At 42.0% G+C, this 13,010-nt stretch overlaps 1 protein-coding gene across 1 annotated transcript in view; it reads left to right on the top strand.

Moving 5' to 3' along the window:
* Positions 1-13,010, top strand: part of LOC8051991 (titin) — a 148,906-nt gene that overhangs the window by 45,786 nt on the left and 90,110 nt on the right. The window contains 20 exon segments of the mRNA XM_040498619.2: positions 23-166; positions 477-600; positions 737-870; positions 1,008-1,173; positions 1,265-1,333; positions 1,421-1,589; positions 1,680-1,763; positions 1,846-1,948; positions 2,057-2,188; positions 2,318-2,409; positions 3,020-3,099; positions 3,857-4,049; positions 4,365-4,523; positions 6,351-6,480; positions 6,579-6,718; positions 6,820-6,988; positions 7,082-7,228; positions 7,414-7,602; positions 7,731-7,894; positions 9,520-9,649. Of these exon segments, the coding sequence (XP_040354553.2) occupies positions 23-166; positions 477-600; positions 737-870; positions 1,008-1,173; positions 1,265-1,333; positions 1,421-1,589; positions 1,680-1,763; positions 1,846-1,948; positions 2,057-2,188; positions 2,318-2,409; positions 3,020-3,099; positions 3,857-4,049; positions 4,365-4,523; positions 6,351-6,480; positions 6,579-6,718; positions 6,820-6,988; positions 7,082-7,228; positions 7,414-7,602; positions 7,731-7,894; positions 9,520-9,649 (2,718 nt within the window).

A 13,010-nucleotide genomic window follows, 5' to 3' on the forward strand; every position in this document is an offset into this window, starting at 1 on the left:
ACCTCAAATATCTTCTATGCAGGCACTCGCGTGCACACCATCGACGACTTCGGGTTTGTGGTACTCGACATCGACTGGCTCTTCCCTCGTGACTCGGGAGAGTTCATGTGCCGGGCTACGAATCGCTGGGGCTCAGACACTACCAAGGCAACGCTCAAGATAAAAGGTGAGGAAATATTTTCTATGTCGCCTACTCGATTACGTGCTGGTGTACTGCCCCGTCTTTTTTAGTTTACTTTTCCTCGGTCTTGTTTATTCATCACTAATCAGCTTGTCAACCTTATTAGTTTCTTGTTTCTTTCATTTCCAAAAGTGCATGCTTGTAAGCAGAAAAAAAAAAACTAAAATGAGCTTGTTTTGTTTTAGCTAAAGAATGTTTAACAGTAGTTGATTTTGCTTTAAAGTCAAACTGCCTAAGGTACTGTGGGAAAGGTTGCTTTTTATCCTCTTATTTACTGTTATAATTATCCTTGCAGCCAAGAAGGATATTATCATGGATAGTCAGCTGCCAGAAGGAATGAGTATGGACAAGCTCCGTGATCTGGAATATCCGGTTGTACATGAGCAACCTCAGAAAGATGAAGAAGTGGTAATGCCGAGGTATGGAAAACGGTCTCGTCAACAATTCATGAAAATTATCATTTCACAACTCCCATCAGTAACCAGCGATAGAATTAAAAACCCTGAGGAAACGACTTTTTGCTTGCCTAATTGTAACTATGTTAAATGCTTGCAGATTCATAACCCAAATTCAACCACAAGAAAACCTTAACGAGGGTGACTCTGCACATTTCGAGTGCCGTTTAGAACCTGTCAACGACCCAAAGTTGAGGGTCGAGTGGTACCATAATGGACAACCCTTGCGATCAGGTAGGACGTTTCTGTTTTCATTTTCTTTTATTTTTCTAATTCTACCCGATTAGTGCACCTTTGGTTGTCCTCTTAAATTTCTTAAGCTGGTAGCCTTTAACGCATTTATTTACAATGTCATATCTGTTTTTTTAAAGGACATCGGTTCAAAACCACTCATGATTTCGGATTCGTCGCCTTGGACGTCCTGTACGTGTACCCTGAGGACTCTGGGACGTACGTTGCTCGTGCTGTCAACGACGTTGGCGAGGACAACACTCAGGCAACGCTCAAGTGCATCGGAAAACCGAGGCTGGACTACAGGTTAGAGCGGTACATTTTTTGCGCTTGCGATTCGAAAACTGTCGTGAATGATATGGCGCTCATTTGGCATTCATCTCTTTTGTTTCAATAGAACTCAACTGCCAAAGGATATGAAGGATGGTGTACGAAAGATTGCTGAGATGGAAGCTTCCTGGCAGCGGTACGTGTTAGAATCGTCTCTGCAGAACATTCTCCGCTTTGAGTGTTGTAAATTGCCAGTAGCTCTAACAATGCCTCTTCGTTTCAGCACGGAGTCACAAGAGGAAGTTCCGGAAGAACAGTGTGCTCCCCAGTTCATCATGAAACCTGAACCTCAAACTGTGGTGGAGGGAGAGTGGGCCAAATTCCAGTGCAGAGTCATGGGCCACCCGAAGCCAAGACTTATCTGGGTCCTGAACGGGCACACAGTTATATCTGTAAGAGTGCCTTCTATCTCTCTACTCTGCCTTGGAAATTGCAGGAGTCGTCTCGGAGCACTTAACATTATGGCCGTTTTCCTCGTCCAGGGTTCAAGGTATAAGCTGACCTACGACGGCATCTACCATCTCGACATACCCAAGAGCAGACAGTACGACCAGGGCAAGGTTGAGGTACGTCTTCTATAATGTGAATGAATATATTTCGGTCTTGTTCACCTGGTGACCTACGACAATATTATTTTTTCCTAAACAGGTATTTGCAAGAAACTTCTGCGGAGAGGCCTATTGCTTTACAACCCTTGAAGTTCGGCCCAAGCATGACGACTACCGAGCTGTTCTAAAGCACTCTCCTAGGCGTAAGTACAATTTGTTTTGTTCCAATCGCTCCCAGAGTGAGAATTATTCTGGGAGCGAAATATCGAAACAATGTGAACGGAATAAAATAATGTATATGTATTCGGCAGCCTGGTACGACCAAGACGTAAAGTCATACCAGAAGTACCGCCATGAGACCGAACTGCAGAGGGTATTCGAGGAGAAACTCACGCCAGGCGGCACCAAAATTGATGTCTGGAAAACTGAAGCAAGTACTGAGGGTAGGTCGTTCCAGTATTTTGGGTGTCCTTTTTCGCTTATTTTCAGATTTAGATTGTATGGTCATTCTTTGCGTGTGTGCGTTGCTCGCGTGCTCCTTGCTTACTCAATAAATGTCCATATCTTTACAGGAGAACACCAAAAGATAAAGCAGCGTCTCGAAGAGGAAGAGCTGGAAAAACTGAAGCCCAAAGTAGAACGATTCAAGACGGACTCCATTTATGTATGTTTAATCATAGTATATACTAGATAAATGAGTACGTTCTTCAAGGCAGGGATATTTATGTATTTAAGAACGTCGCCTTAAAAGCAATCTTTAAAACATTTATTCTGACAGTTATGCCGAGAGGACCCGGCTTTTTTATTTCTTGACATAAAGTAAGATTGGAACGAAGTAAAAGGGTCGGAGCCCTAGTGAAAAATCTTGTTTGTATAAGACATTTCTTGGTCCAATAAACAGATATTGTCAAATAATATCATATAATAACATATACGAACCATATAAGAACATATAAGAGCAATATAATATTATACAATAAGTTATGCAAATGTAATCAATGATACCACATGCTAATAGCCACTTGGTGACATCAGATAGCAAAAATCACACTATTTAATTCATAGTTTAATAACAACTGCCTAAAACTATAAAATTGTCGAGTTGTATGCTTATTGAGTTTTATAAAAGCTTGATATAAAATAAATAATAAACATTTTGACAATCCAAGTTTACATGTCCGAGTGAACAAGGTAGTCTTGTGTCAAGTCATTATAGGGCTGAATAGTTGGGTTGGTGCGAAAACATGGCGTGTCTTGCTTGTTCGTATTTCCAGTACGATGCCAGAACTGGGGAGAAGAAAGTGGAGACTGGAAGCCAGGCGCAATACATGGCCAAGTACTTCGAAACTGAAGCGTACGTTTGCAGCTTGTTCTTGTTATGACTACCATTTATCGACTAGAGACTACCGGTGCCGTGAAATTCGAACAACACGGTTCGAATACAATAACAGTGAGTTTTAAGACTCCGGTCCCACAGCCGTCATTGTCAATCGAGGACTTTTTAATTTTTTAAATATGTATTTAGGCGAATTAACCAACTTCTTTGTGGTTCTCTTTTATAGGCTATTTCTTATTATCTTCTAAATATGTCTCATTGCTATGAAGAAATGATTAAACGAGATAAGAAAATACTTTGCGAAATTGCAACCACCTCGAATAGTATTTCCTCTTCATCACGAACGGACGATTTCCAATTTGATTAGACATCGTTTGTTTTGATTATTACTGCAAGTAAAACCTTTTTTTTTAAAGATTTATTCTGATCTTCATTAAGGTATTTTATCCTGACCATGACGCCTTGCTCCGCTATTCTCATGAACTGCCTTATATTTTTGGCAGAGGTCAGATTCGTACTCTTCTTGTATTAGACTAAAAAAAAAATACAAAAACAAAATAAAATTGAAGATGGTTGCGATGGGCTAGTGCCTTCATAGAATATCAAGAAAACCCGAGTGCTCAAGCCATTTGACCCGCACCCGCGCTAATGACACCAAGGCAGAATTTTTGTACGTCCTCATGCTTCGGATTTGAGGCCATCCTGAAGGAGATGACAAAATCCTCTTTTCTTGGACGAAAGCCCAATGAAATTTAACGGGGCTCGTTTACCGCAGGGAAAAGCAGCAGCGCATCGGCACTGCTCCGGAATCCATGGTACAAGGTCGGGAGGTGCACGTGACGACTCAGAAACAGACCCAAAAAGAACAGCAGGGAGACTTGGAGATCACCCGGAAAAAGACGCTCACCGAAACTCTCGAACAGGAACACAAGGGAGTTACAAAGGAGAAGCGCGTTCAGGGTCCCGTGGTGAGTAAATGACGTCTGATTACTCTTTTTGATTACACAATGCCCCGCAAAGATTGTGTACAGCACTATCAAGGACGCAGGGAGAACGTAATCTTTCGAAATGTATCGTTTATACGAAGTTCTTTGTACCAAATTCTAGAGCTACGCACTATTCGTCTTCAATCACGAAAACACAACGTGGTACAAGGCTATTCCTCCCCATAAAACTAACCACGATTGGTAGCCGTCCACGCATCTCTAAATTCACGGGCCGAACAACACGGTTTTGTACGCTTATTTTTAAAGCAAGCTTCCTATTTTTTCTTCTTTTTGCAGCAAGAATCCAAGGCTCCGGTGTTCACCAAGAAAATCCAGCCCTGCAGGGTTGATGAAGGACAGGGAGCCAAGTTTCAGTGCACATTCACGGGCCAGCCTTCTCCCAAAATTACTTGGTTCAGGGAGAACTTCCCCATCCAGCCATCTCAAGACTTCCAAGTAAGTATCGTGCGCACAGAAATGTAATATTTTGTTCCGGATCATAAGCTATTCGTACGGATTGACTATCCGTATGAGGCTTTTTCCGACACAACACTGTGGCCTAAAATTGATGAGATTGCGTATTTGCCCGCCTCTAGGGTGGTTTCATAAATCGCCTTTTCACTTCAGGTAAGCTGTGCGCGGCCATGCTGGTGAATAGCTTCCGCCATTTTGCCCATTAGTTTGTTTGTGGACGATGAGCTATGGGCGTCGCTTTAGGTGTTAGTAAAACGCGGAAGAATGACGAGGTGGCTCCGTCGACGACAGAACGCAGGAAGTACGGTCGGTGACCTACTTAGGTCGCATAAGCTTCTTCTTCGGGACGAGTCCACTACTCAAGAGCCGGCTTCACTCCAAATCGAGAAACAGAACACTCCTTTATGTCGTCGACTACTCCGCAAGGCGCAGTCAATCAAGATCAAAGAGATCTCGAGCGAGCTTGCAAACACTGCCTACGCGCATGGAGACAGGTAGGGCGAGAATTTCCAGCATGAACTTCGGCCATATTTGGAGCTGAAAATAAGTTATGCAAAACCACCCTATAGGCCACACCTGTTTATGAAAGAAGGTCACGGTAGTCCACTGCGCGAAAGTCAATGACGTCAATTTACGGAACGAGGCTCACGAACGAACTTAGGGTGGGGATTCGTGTCGGACCGAATGTGTGAGCACGCACCTCAGCTCGTGACATGGGAAACAAAAGCTCGCGCTGCAAAACCCAGGGATCCTTGGTTCAGTCCCCACCCGTGCCCGTTTTGGTCTGGATGAGTACCGTACCGGCGTGCAGATGTGTATCGCTACTACGCGATGCACGTTACAGACCCCAGGCTAGCAGTGGTACTACAGTGGCTGAATTTTTTATCCACAGCGGAGAGACAAGGAGCCCTTTGAGGCAGAGTAACATCCAACTGTTTAAACAGCTAGGGCTGGGCGTCAATTAAGATTTTTAACCCGATTAAACGCTGCCCTTTAATCGATTAATCGGTCTCGTTAATTTCAATACATACTACTTTTTTAAAGTATATTTTTTATTTTGCTTTTGTCTTTGTGTGATATACATGTGATATATGTGATAAACAACCAATATAGGATTTCGATTATGAATCAACCTTGATGTGTAGTTAAGAACAGTTCAAAGACACACACACTCGCAGAATATTACTTATGCTGCATGAGGCAAACAGGTTCGTTGATATTATCCGGGAATAGCGACCTCCTTTGATTGTTCACAATAGTCTTCGCTGAACTAAACGGACACTCGCACGGCATTGAAGTGGCCGGGACACGTGTAACATTCAACCATTGTCTGTAGTTACAAATGTCTCCCCTACAGTTTACTTTAGATTAAAATTTTACCTAACGTCTGCCCTTCTTACTAATGTACTCGTCCACGTCTGCGTGGTGAAAGCGTTTAATTTTTACTTTATTGTGGTTCGTCAAAACTTCACCGAATATTCCAGTTAGAAAAATTAATCGCAATTAAAGCATTAATCGATTAATCGGTAGGTTAATCGATCAATTGCGCAGCCAACACACATAATTCTGCGCATGTTTCGAGTCCAAAAGTTAGCTGTGCCTCCTTACTGAATGAAGGCACAGCTAAGAATCGTAACAGTTGGTTCTGGCCTGCTACGCGAAAAAGCAAACGCGCAGGGCCTCTTCAAACACGAGGGCAGGTTGTATACGCGAGTATCATACCGTGTTAGGGAAATTCAGAGTCACCGTAAACGTATTCTTTGATGTCAGAAATCAATACATTGTTTCGTTTTTCTATATTTTTGGTAGATTGTGACGACGGATACCACGTCCACCCTGATTATCCGAGAGGTTTATCTGGAGGATTCCGGAGTGTTCTCCGTGAAAGCCGAAAACCGCGGAGGATCTGCTAAGTCGTCGGCCAACCTCGTCGTTGAAGGTGCGTCTCCATTTCGCCTGCTGCACTTATTTTTCAAACAATGCCGTCGTTCCCTCATAACAATCTGACCGATCTATTACTTGTATTTCACCGAACAGAACGTCGTGAGCAGCGTAGTGGAGTGGCACCACCCAACTTCACGAAGACCATCCAGGACGTGTCAGTGAAAGCTGGAAAGTTGGTTCGTCTGGACGCCAAGGTGTCAGGATCCAAGCCATTTGATGTTTACTGGCTCAAGGTAAGGAACTACGGCTGTGTTCGTTCCTATCATACGCTTTGTAGTTGTCCGCCGGTACAGGAGCGTCCGCAGTTGCACTGCAAAAAGTCGTTTTTTTACAGAACGGTAAGAAGGTGACTCCGGATGTCTCTCATAAGATCATCGAGGAAGAGAACCAGTACACCTTGCTTATCCTGGAAGCGCAAGTCGAATCTGATTCCGGCAGTTACGAGTGTGTGGCGATCAATTCTGCTGGAGAAGCCCGCTGTCAAGCTCACGTATTAGTAGAAGGTGATTACCTGCGCGATTGAAAACACACATATTTCTTGGTATTTCTCTGTTAAGTGTGGTTTGTTCTTTTCATACAACTTTTCATGATTCTAGGTGCCAAACCAAAGACACCACCGACAAGCCCTAAAGATGCACCCGGAGGAGATGCCAAGCCGCCAACTGTCACGGAGCCCCTGAAACCACTTGCCGTCAAGGAGGGACAGAGCGCCGTGTTTCGGTGCAAAATTCCAGCCGTACCAGGTAAGACTCTCGTGACTAAATATATAAAAAAATTCCAAGTAAATCCGATCACTTTTTCAAAATTCGTTAACTATACTAAAGGACATTACGGTTCGTTTTTCTGCGTACTAACACACAATGAACTGCAAGATTAAATGCGTTACACAACATATTATATGTGTATCATTGCTATTTTTCGTTCATAGGAGCTCAAGTGAAGTGGTACAGAGGAGACCAACTAGTCAAGCAATCCCGATACTTCAGGATGTCACAGGAGAATAATTTGTTTACCCTCAAGATCTCCGAGGCTTTCCCCGAAGACGAAGGAGAATACAAATGTGTCGCCACAAATCCAGCAGGAACCGTTTCCACAAGTGCCAATCTCAAAGTCATCGGTGAGTGACAATAACCCCCTCTTTATGTAAGGAAACTCAGTAAACACGACTTACTTGTTAGCTGTCTATAGCTTTGGTACTGGCTGAGGCGTGTGGGTAACTTGAGAATGTCTTTCTTGGGGTTTCAGTGCCTGAGCTGAACGAAGTGCCTCCGTCGGTGACTCCCCTGGCCGACCTGACTGTGCCTGAAGGATCGCCAGCTCGATTTGTAACATCCCTGGGTGGGGTGCCGCCTCCCAAGGTCATCTGGGTCCGGGAGGGACACGTCATCAAGCAGTCCCGCGACTTCCAGGTAAATAGTAAACGCGTATAGCTTCTTTCTCGCCGTCGGCGCCTCTTATTTGCTTAAAATAAGCGTCTGCAGTAGGAACACGCCTTTCGCATTCAAAGGATGAGCACAGGCGAGCTTGTGAGCATGATGAGACCTAAATTTCGATACGAAGGCAGACAGTGTTGTGTGTGCGTTATTTAATTGTCCCGGTGTTTAATATTGCGAATTTGGTTTCCAGTAATGTGTATCGTAGAGCCTATCGCATCATTTCCCACTTTGACAGACCCTGTCACGTTTGATCATCTAAGGTATCTTTAAGCAAATACACGAGTTATTCCTCGTTTATTAAATTGTAATGAAATACACAAGGAAACTGACATCTCATATAAGCAAATTATTGAAATAATTGAATTATAAGGATATTGCGGTGATATTTAACCACTAATTTATACGTCTAGTGTTCAGTTCTTTCAGGGAGTATTATACGGCTACTGACGCTGAAATCAATACAATTTAGAATTATACTCGCACATCTATAAATATTACTAGCCTTCCTTTATAAAGAATACGGCATGATGGACTTTATGACAAAAATGAATGACAAAAACTTTGCAGTCATTTTATCTGCGGATTGTATGCTCTGAAGGTTCGATAGAAGAGCAGACGCACGTTGATAGAAAGGGAAGTAGATTTTAGATGAGAAACTTGCCTCATTCTGAACTTTTTTTTAAGGCGCCTTATGCCTCGTTTCGCTTGAGGACTCGCGCCAGTCGTAGCGCCTGAGGACTTCATATTCTCGAGAAGGAACGAATACTGTAACCGACTTATTTTTCGCGGGCTCAATATTTCGTCATTTAGGTCAAAGCTGAAGTTTTGGAATAATTCGCGGGTTCCAATTTTCGCGACGCGGTGGGATCTCAATATAGATTCCAATGTGTTTACATCATACCAAAATTGTTCGCGGGACCTTATTTACGCGAATCGCAGGCGATTTGCGATATTCGCGAAAATTAGGTCCTCGCAAAAATGAAGTCGTTTACAGTATGCTTCTTTGATTCAAGTTAAATTAAATTTCCTGGAGAGTTTTTTTTTTATTATTCTTTAGGTGTACATTTTATTCTTCAATAAAGCATATACGAAGTAACCTTGATGGGAGTGACCCTTTATTCCGCTATTTAATGGTGCGGTGAATATGTTTTTACTTAAAGCACTAACTTGATCTACATGTTAAAATATTCACCCTCCACGCCCAGAACGAGGGGAAGTCAGATCTATGTTTTATCGTGTTTTGTTCTTTTAGGGGAACACGTGGTGCTCATACAAACTGCATAAAGTTGTTGAGCACTTCAGGAGCGCAAAGATGAAGTTAACTGTTTAAAAAAAAATTCAAATTAAGTTTGTAATTAGCGCGTTCGTAAAAGTAAGTTATACCTAAGAAAAATGAACAAGAAATAAAAAGGTACACGTGTTTACAGTTGTGACCAGGGCACTGGAAAGAGGCGTACTCCCTCGAACGCTCTCAGTGACCTTTAGTGTGGACTACTCCATAAGCCGATGCTGCCTTTTTACAAACCCTGTTCATTTTTCATATCTCCTGTGCCTTTGTTAGTGAGCTTGCAATCTCAAAGTGGACTTTACTTTTACAGATGACCCAGGATCAGGGGTCAGCATCCCTGGTCATCAGGCATACTTATCCCGAGGACGAAGGCGTCTACACCTGCCGTGCTACCAACGCTTCCGGTCAAGCCGAGACCTCAGCCCGACTTACCGTGCAACGTAAGGCCAAAAAGTAGAGGCTCGTGCACATGGTGTGTCGTCCAGCCAAGATGGAACGGGAATTGGACGCAAATGTTTTTCACCAAAACCATTAGGCAGCGAGAGAATGAAACCAGCTTCGTGAACTTGTTTTTCTTTCAGTTTGTTTTAGATCGCGTTCGTCAGTTACGCTTTGTTTGTGAATCAGTCAGAAGCTTTTATTTCTAGGAACTGTTTACGTTTGAATATCGAGACTCGTGAGAAAAAAAAAAGTTTTTATTTTTATTTACGCAGTTTTTGAACCAAACACAACTGACATATTTTGATTCTCGGTATGTACGATTTGTTTAACGTTACCGCGTTGTCTTAGGCTGCATTAGTAAACATTTTGTAAAGATCGTTTTTACACAAAGAAAACACCTTATGTTTCTCCCGTCCTTTTTTGATACTTTTGAGCATTCGTGAATGTACGTAATGCGATCTCTTCTCTAATTTATTTTTCACTCTTCTAACCATGGGCGTGCAGATTTTTTTTCTTACTTACACTTTTTACTTATTTTAAGCAATCTTAAATTAATCCACATGACATTCTGTTATTTCTTTTCTTCTTTTGCTATTTGGAATTGTATTGTGGCGTAGCTCCAGAGACTTTATTTAATATTGTAAGGAACCGTGAATGTTTTATTTTAATGATCACTTATTCGCATTTTTTTAATTAAAGAGGTTCCTTTGACGTCACTTGCTTTCAGGTACCCTTTTAGAGTTCATATATCTAATATATTATTCTGGTAGACAGGGCTTTTCGAATAGCGCAATAATCGCGAGCGCCTTCGGTAAACTTATTGATCTACACTGCCAGCGCTGTTGCTTTGTGATAATTTTAGTTCTAAATAATGTTATTGTATGACGTCTCTATAAACTATTCGTTAAGACTAGACAGTCTGTGCCATAGCGTAAATAGGAATTGTGTCACTTGTCGCTATTTGTTCCGAAGGCATACGAACTCAATATCTTTGTCCGGAATTTTATTCTATACGCTATCGGGAATTTCTTGAAACGTGTATTATAAATTGGAGAAAAAGCACAAAAACTTGTAATAATTGCTTGTGGAATTTCAATAAAATCAAGTTACAAAACATGTTGTGTCTGATTTAGGCTTGCTCTCTCAGACTCACACTTTTTTACAAACTCTCGGACGTTTGCATGCTTTATTTCTATAATTATCCTTATCAACTAATTTATTTATTTTGACATCTATTTGCGAGTCAATTAACCTTTTTTTCTAATAAAACCCAATTGCAAAAATCACTTCATTTTTGTTGTTTTCATTCTGAAGCATGCAAAGACAGTAAAGGCGGCCTAAAAGTGTGAGGGAGGTGGGCCTACATCTGACACAGAATCATCACTTCCAAAGTTCACTGAAACTTCCTGTGAAACTTTGTAAGTGAGAATAGCATTAAAGATTCCACGTTAAGCATTTCAATGCATCTCTCAAGGCCTGTCTGACGACGAATGCTGTTTAATTTCCAAGTCTTGCACGCTTTTAGGCCCCTCCTTCGTCATACCTTTCGTGTTGACTGCGAAGAACCGAGTGTTTCGTAAACAGAGAAAGGCACTGGAATAATACAATTACTAGCTAACCATTTAAGAGGCAGAAATAGTTTCACGATTCCTGCACTGCATGCACTGTTGTACCATACATGAGTAGACCACGCTGAGCTTATAAGGTGTTGCTTTACGCAACCTGGGTCTCATAGGATCGTGAGGCTGCCATAATTTACAAACTTTTTACGAAGTCACAAAGAATATACTAAAACCATTAATACTGTCCGGTTCACCTAATAACTGCACTTCTAATTGATAAAATAGTTGGCTAAACAACATAAGGTTTTCCCGCGTGGTCAGTCTTCAACTGAGGGATTTCATAATGAACGAGACCATTTATTTTTCCGGATCCAGGAACGAGCAAAGTAAGTGCACTTTCGTTCACAGCATATTCTTATCTCAGACTGCAAGACTTTGAAATTAATAAAAAAGGCTCTTATGAATCATCTTTGTAAACTGAACCCTGAGTGCGCTTCGAAAAAAAATTAAAGATGTGCTTGATGGCGAAATAAATGCCCTGGAGGCAATTCAGTGAGAAAGAAATTCACAAATAACGCGCCAGTATTTCAAACGCGCCGAGTTTCTTTCGTACAAGGGACAGAATAATACTTTCTAAGTAACCCAAGTACAGTGGTTTCAAAAAGAAACAAAACCCCATCTTTACATCAACTTCAATTAATGCATGCAAGTACTTTTATTCACGGAGAAAACTCCGGGGAACAGTACTGATTATTGGACATTTGACGTCCGTAGATGAATAGTATATTTGTGCCATCATTCAACTATATTCCGCCTCACCTCATCGCGGACTAGAGGGAAAGCTATGAGCACGACAGTTTTGCCTTTGATAGTGCCATGGATACACAAAGGTTCGTGCAACGGGACAACCAGTTAAAACCCCACGCTCTCGCTTCTAGCCTTTGTGGTAAACCAGGCTAAGGTGAAACTTAAGCCGTCTTGAGAACGAAATTGGCTCATCGAGGCAGACCGAATATTCAAATAAGGTTAGGTCATGTACGAGGAGCCTTTCGGTGTGAGCAAGTCACACAATGCTAAAAATATAATGTTGACAAAACGCAAAGCAGCTTATGTTTGTGCTTTCAACTTTAAGCAGCCAAATCTGAACAACTCTAGTGGGACTAACTCTAGTGGCACTAAATATAGTTGTTGAAAACTTAGGAACAATAAGATGTGTCTAGATATGACGGCGTTCGTCGCTTCCCGATCAGTTTCTGATTATTATTATTATCGGCTGATATATTTCCTAGTGACAAATAGTTTATTGGGGCCCTGCATGCCCACACGTTCCTGTTCTCCAGCTGCCAACGGTCGCTAGATTATGTCGGAGATAATCTTCACCCACAAAAACCGACGGTGAGTTCGTTTAAGCGAGCCGTGACTCGGGGGGGGGGGGGGGGGGGGGGGGGGGGAGTCAAGTCAAGCAAGTATCATTACCGGCGTAATTTTAACCCGAACGTTTTGCTGTGACATTTAAGGACTATTTTTTGTCGACGTCCATGTTTTTATATACGTTTAAAACTAATTAAGATATTTTTTGGATGTGACCGTCTACTTCCCTCGACCTGCCAACAACTTTTGCTGTAGCATTACTGCAATTCAAACTATCTGTGTATAAAGATAAAAGTCGAAGCTACCTGCTTCCGTCACTTACAATAAGATCCGATAAAGCTCATCTCCTCACGATTTCTTCAGTTACCACAACGGGTTCCTCGCAATTCAAGAGCACTTAGAACTCAAGACGCTACACGCAGCCTTG

Source organism: Ixodes scapularis, unplaced genomic scaffold (genome assembly GCF_016920785.2).
Source record: "Ixodes scapularis isolate PalLabHiFi unplaced genomic scaffold, ASM1692078v2 PGA_scaffold9__187_contigs__length_104089568, whole genome shotgun sequence".
In the NCBI taxonomy this organism is placed as follows: Eukaryota; Metazoa; Arthropoda; class Arachnida; order Ixodida; family Ixodidae; genus Ixodes; species Ixodes scapularis.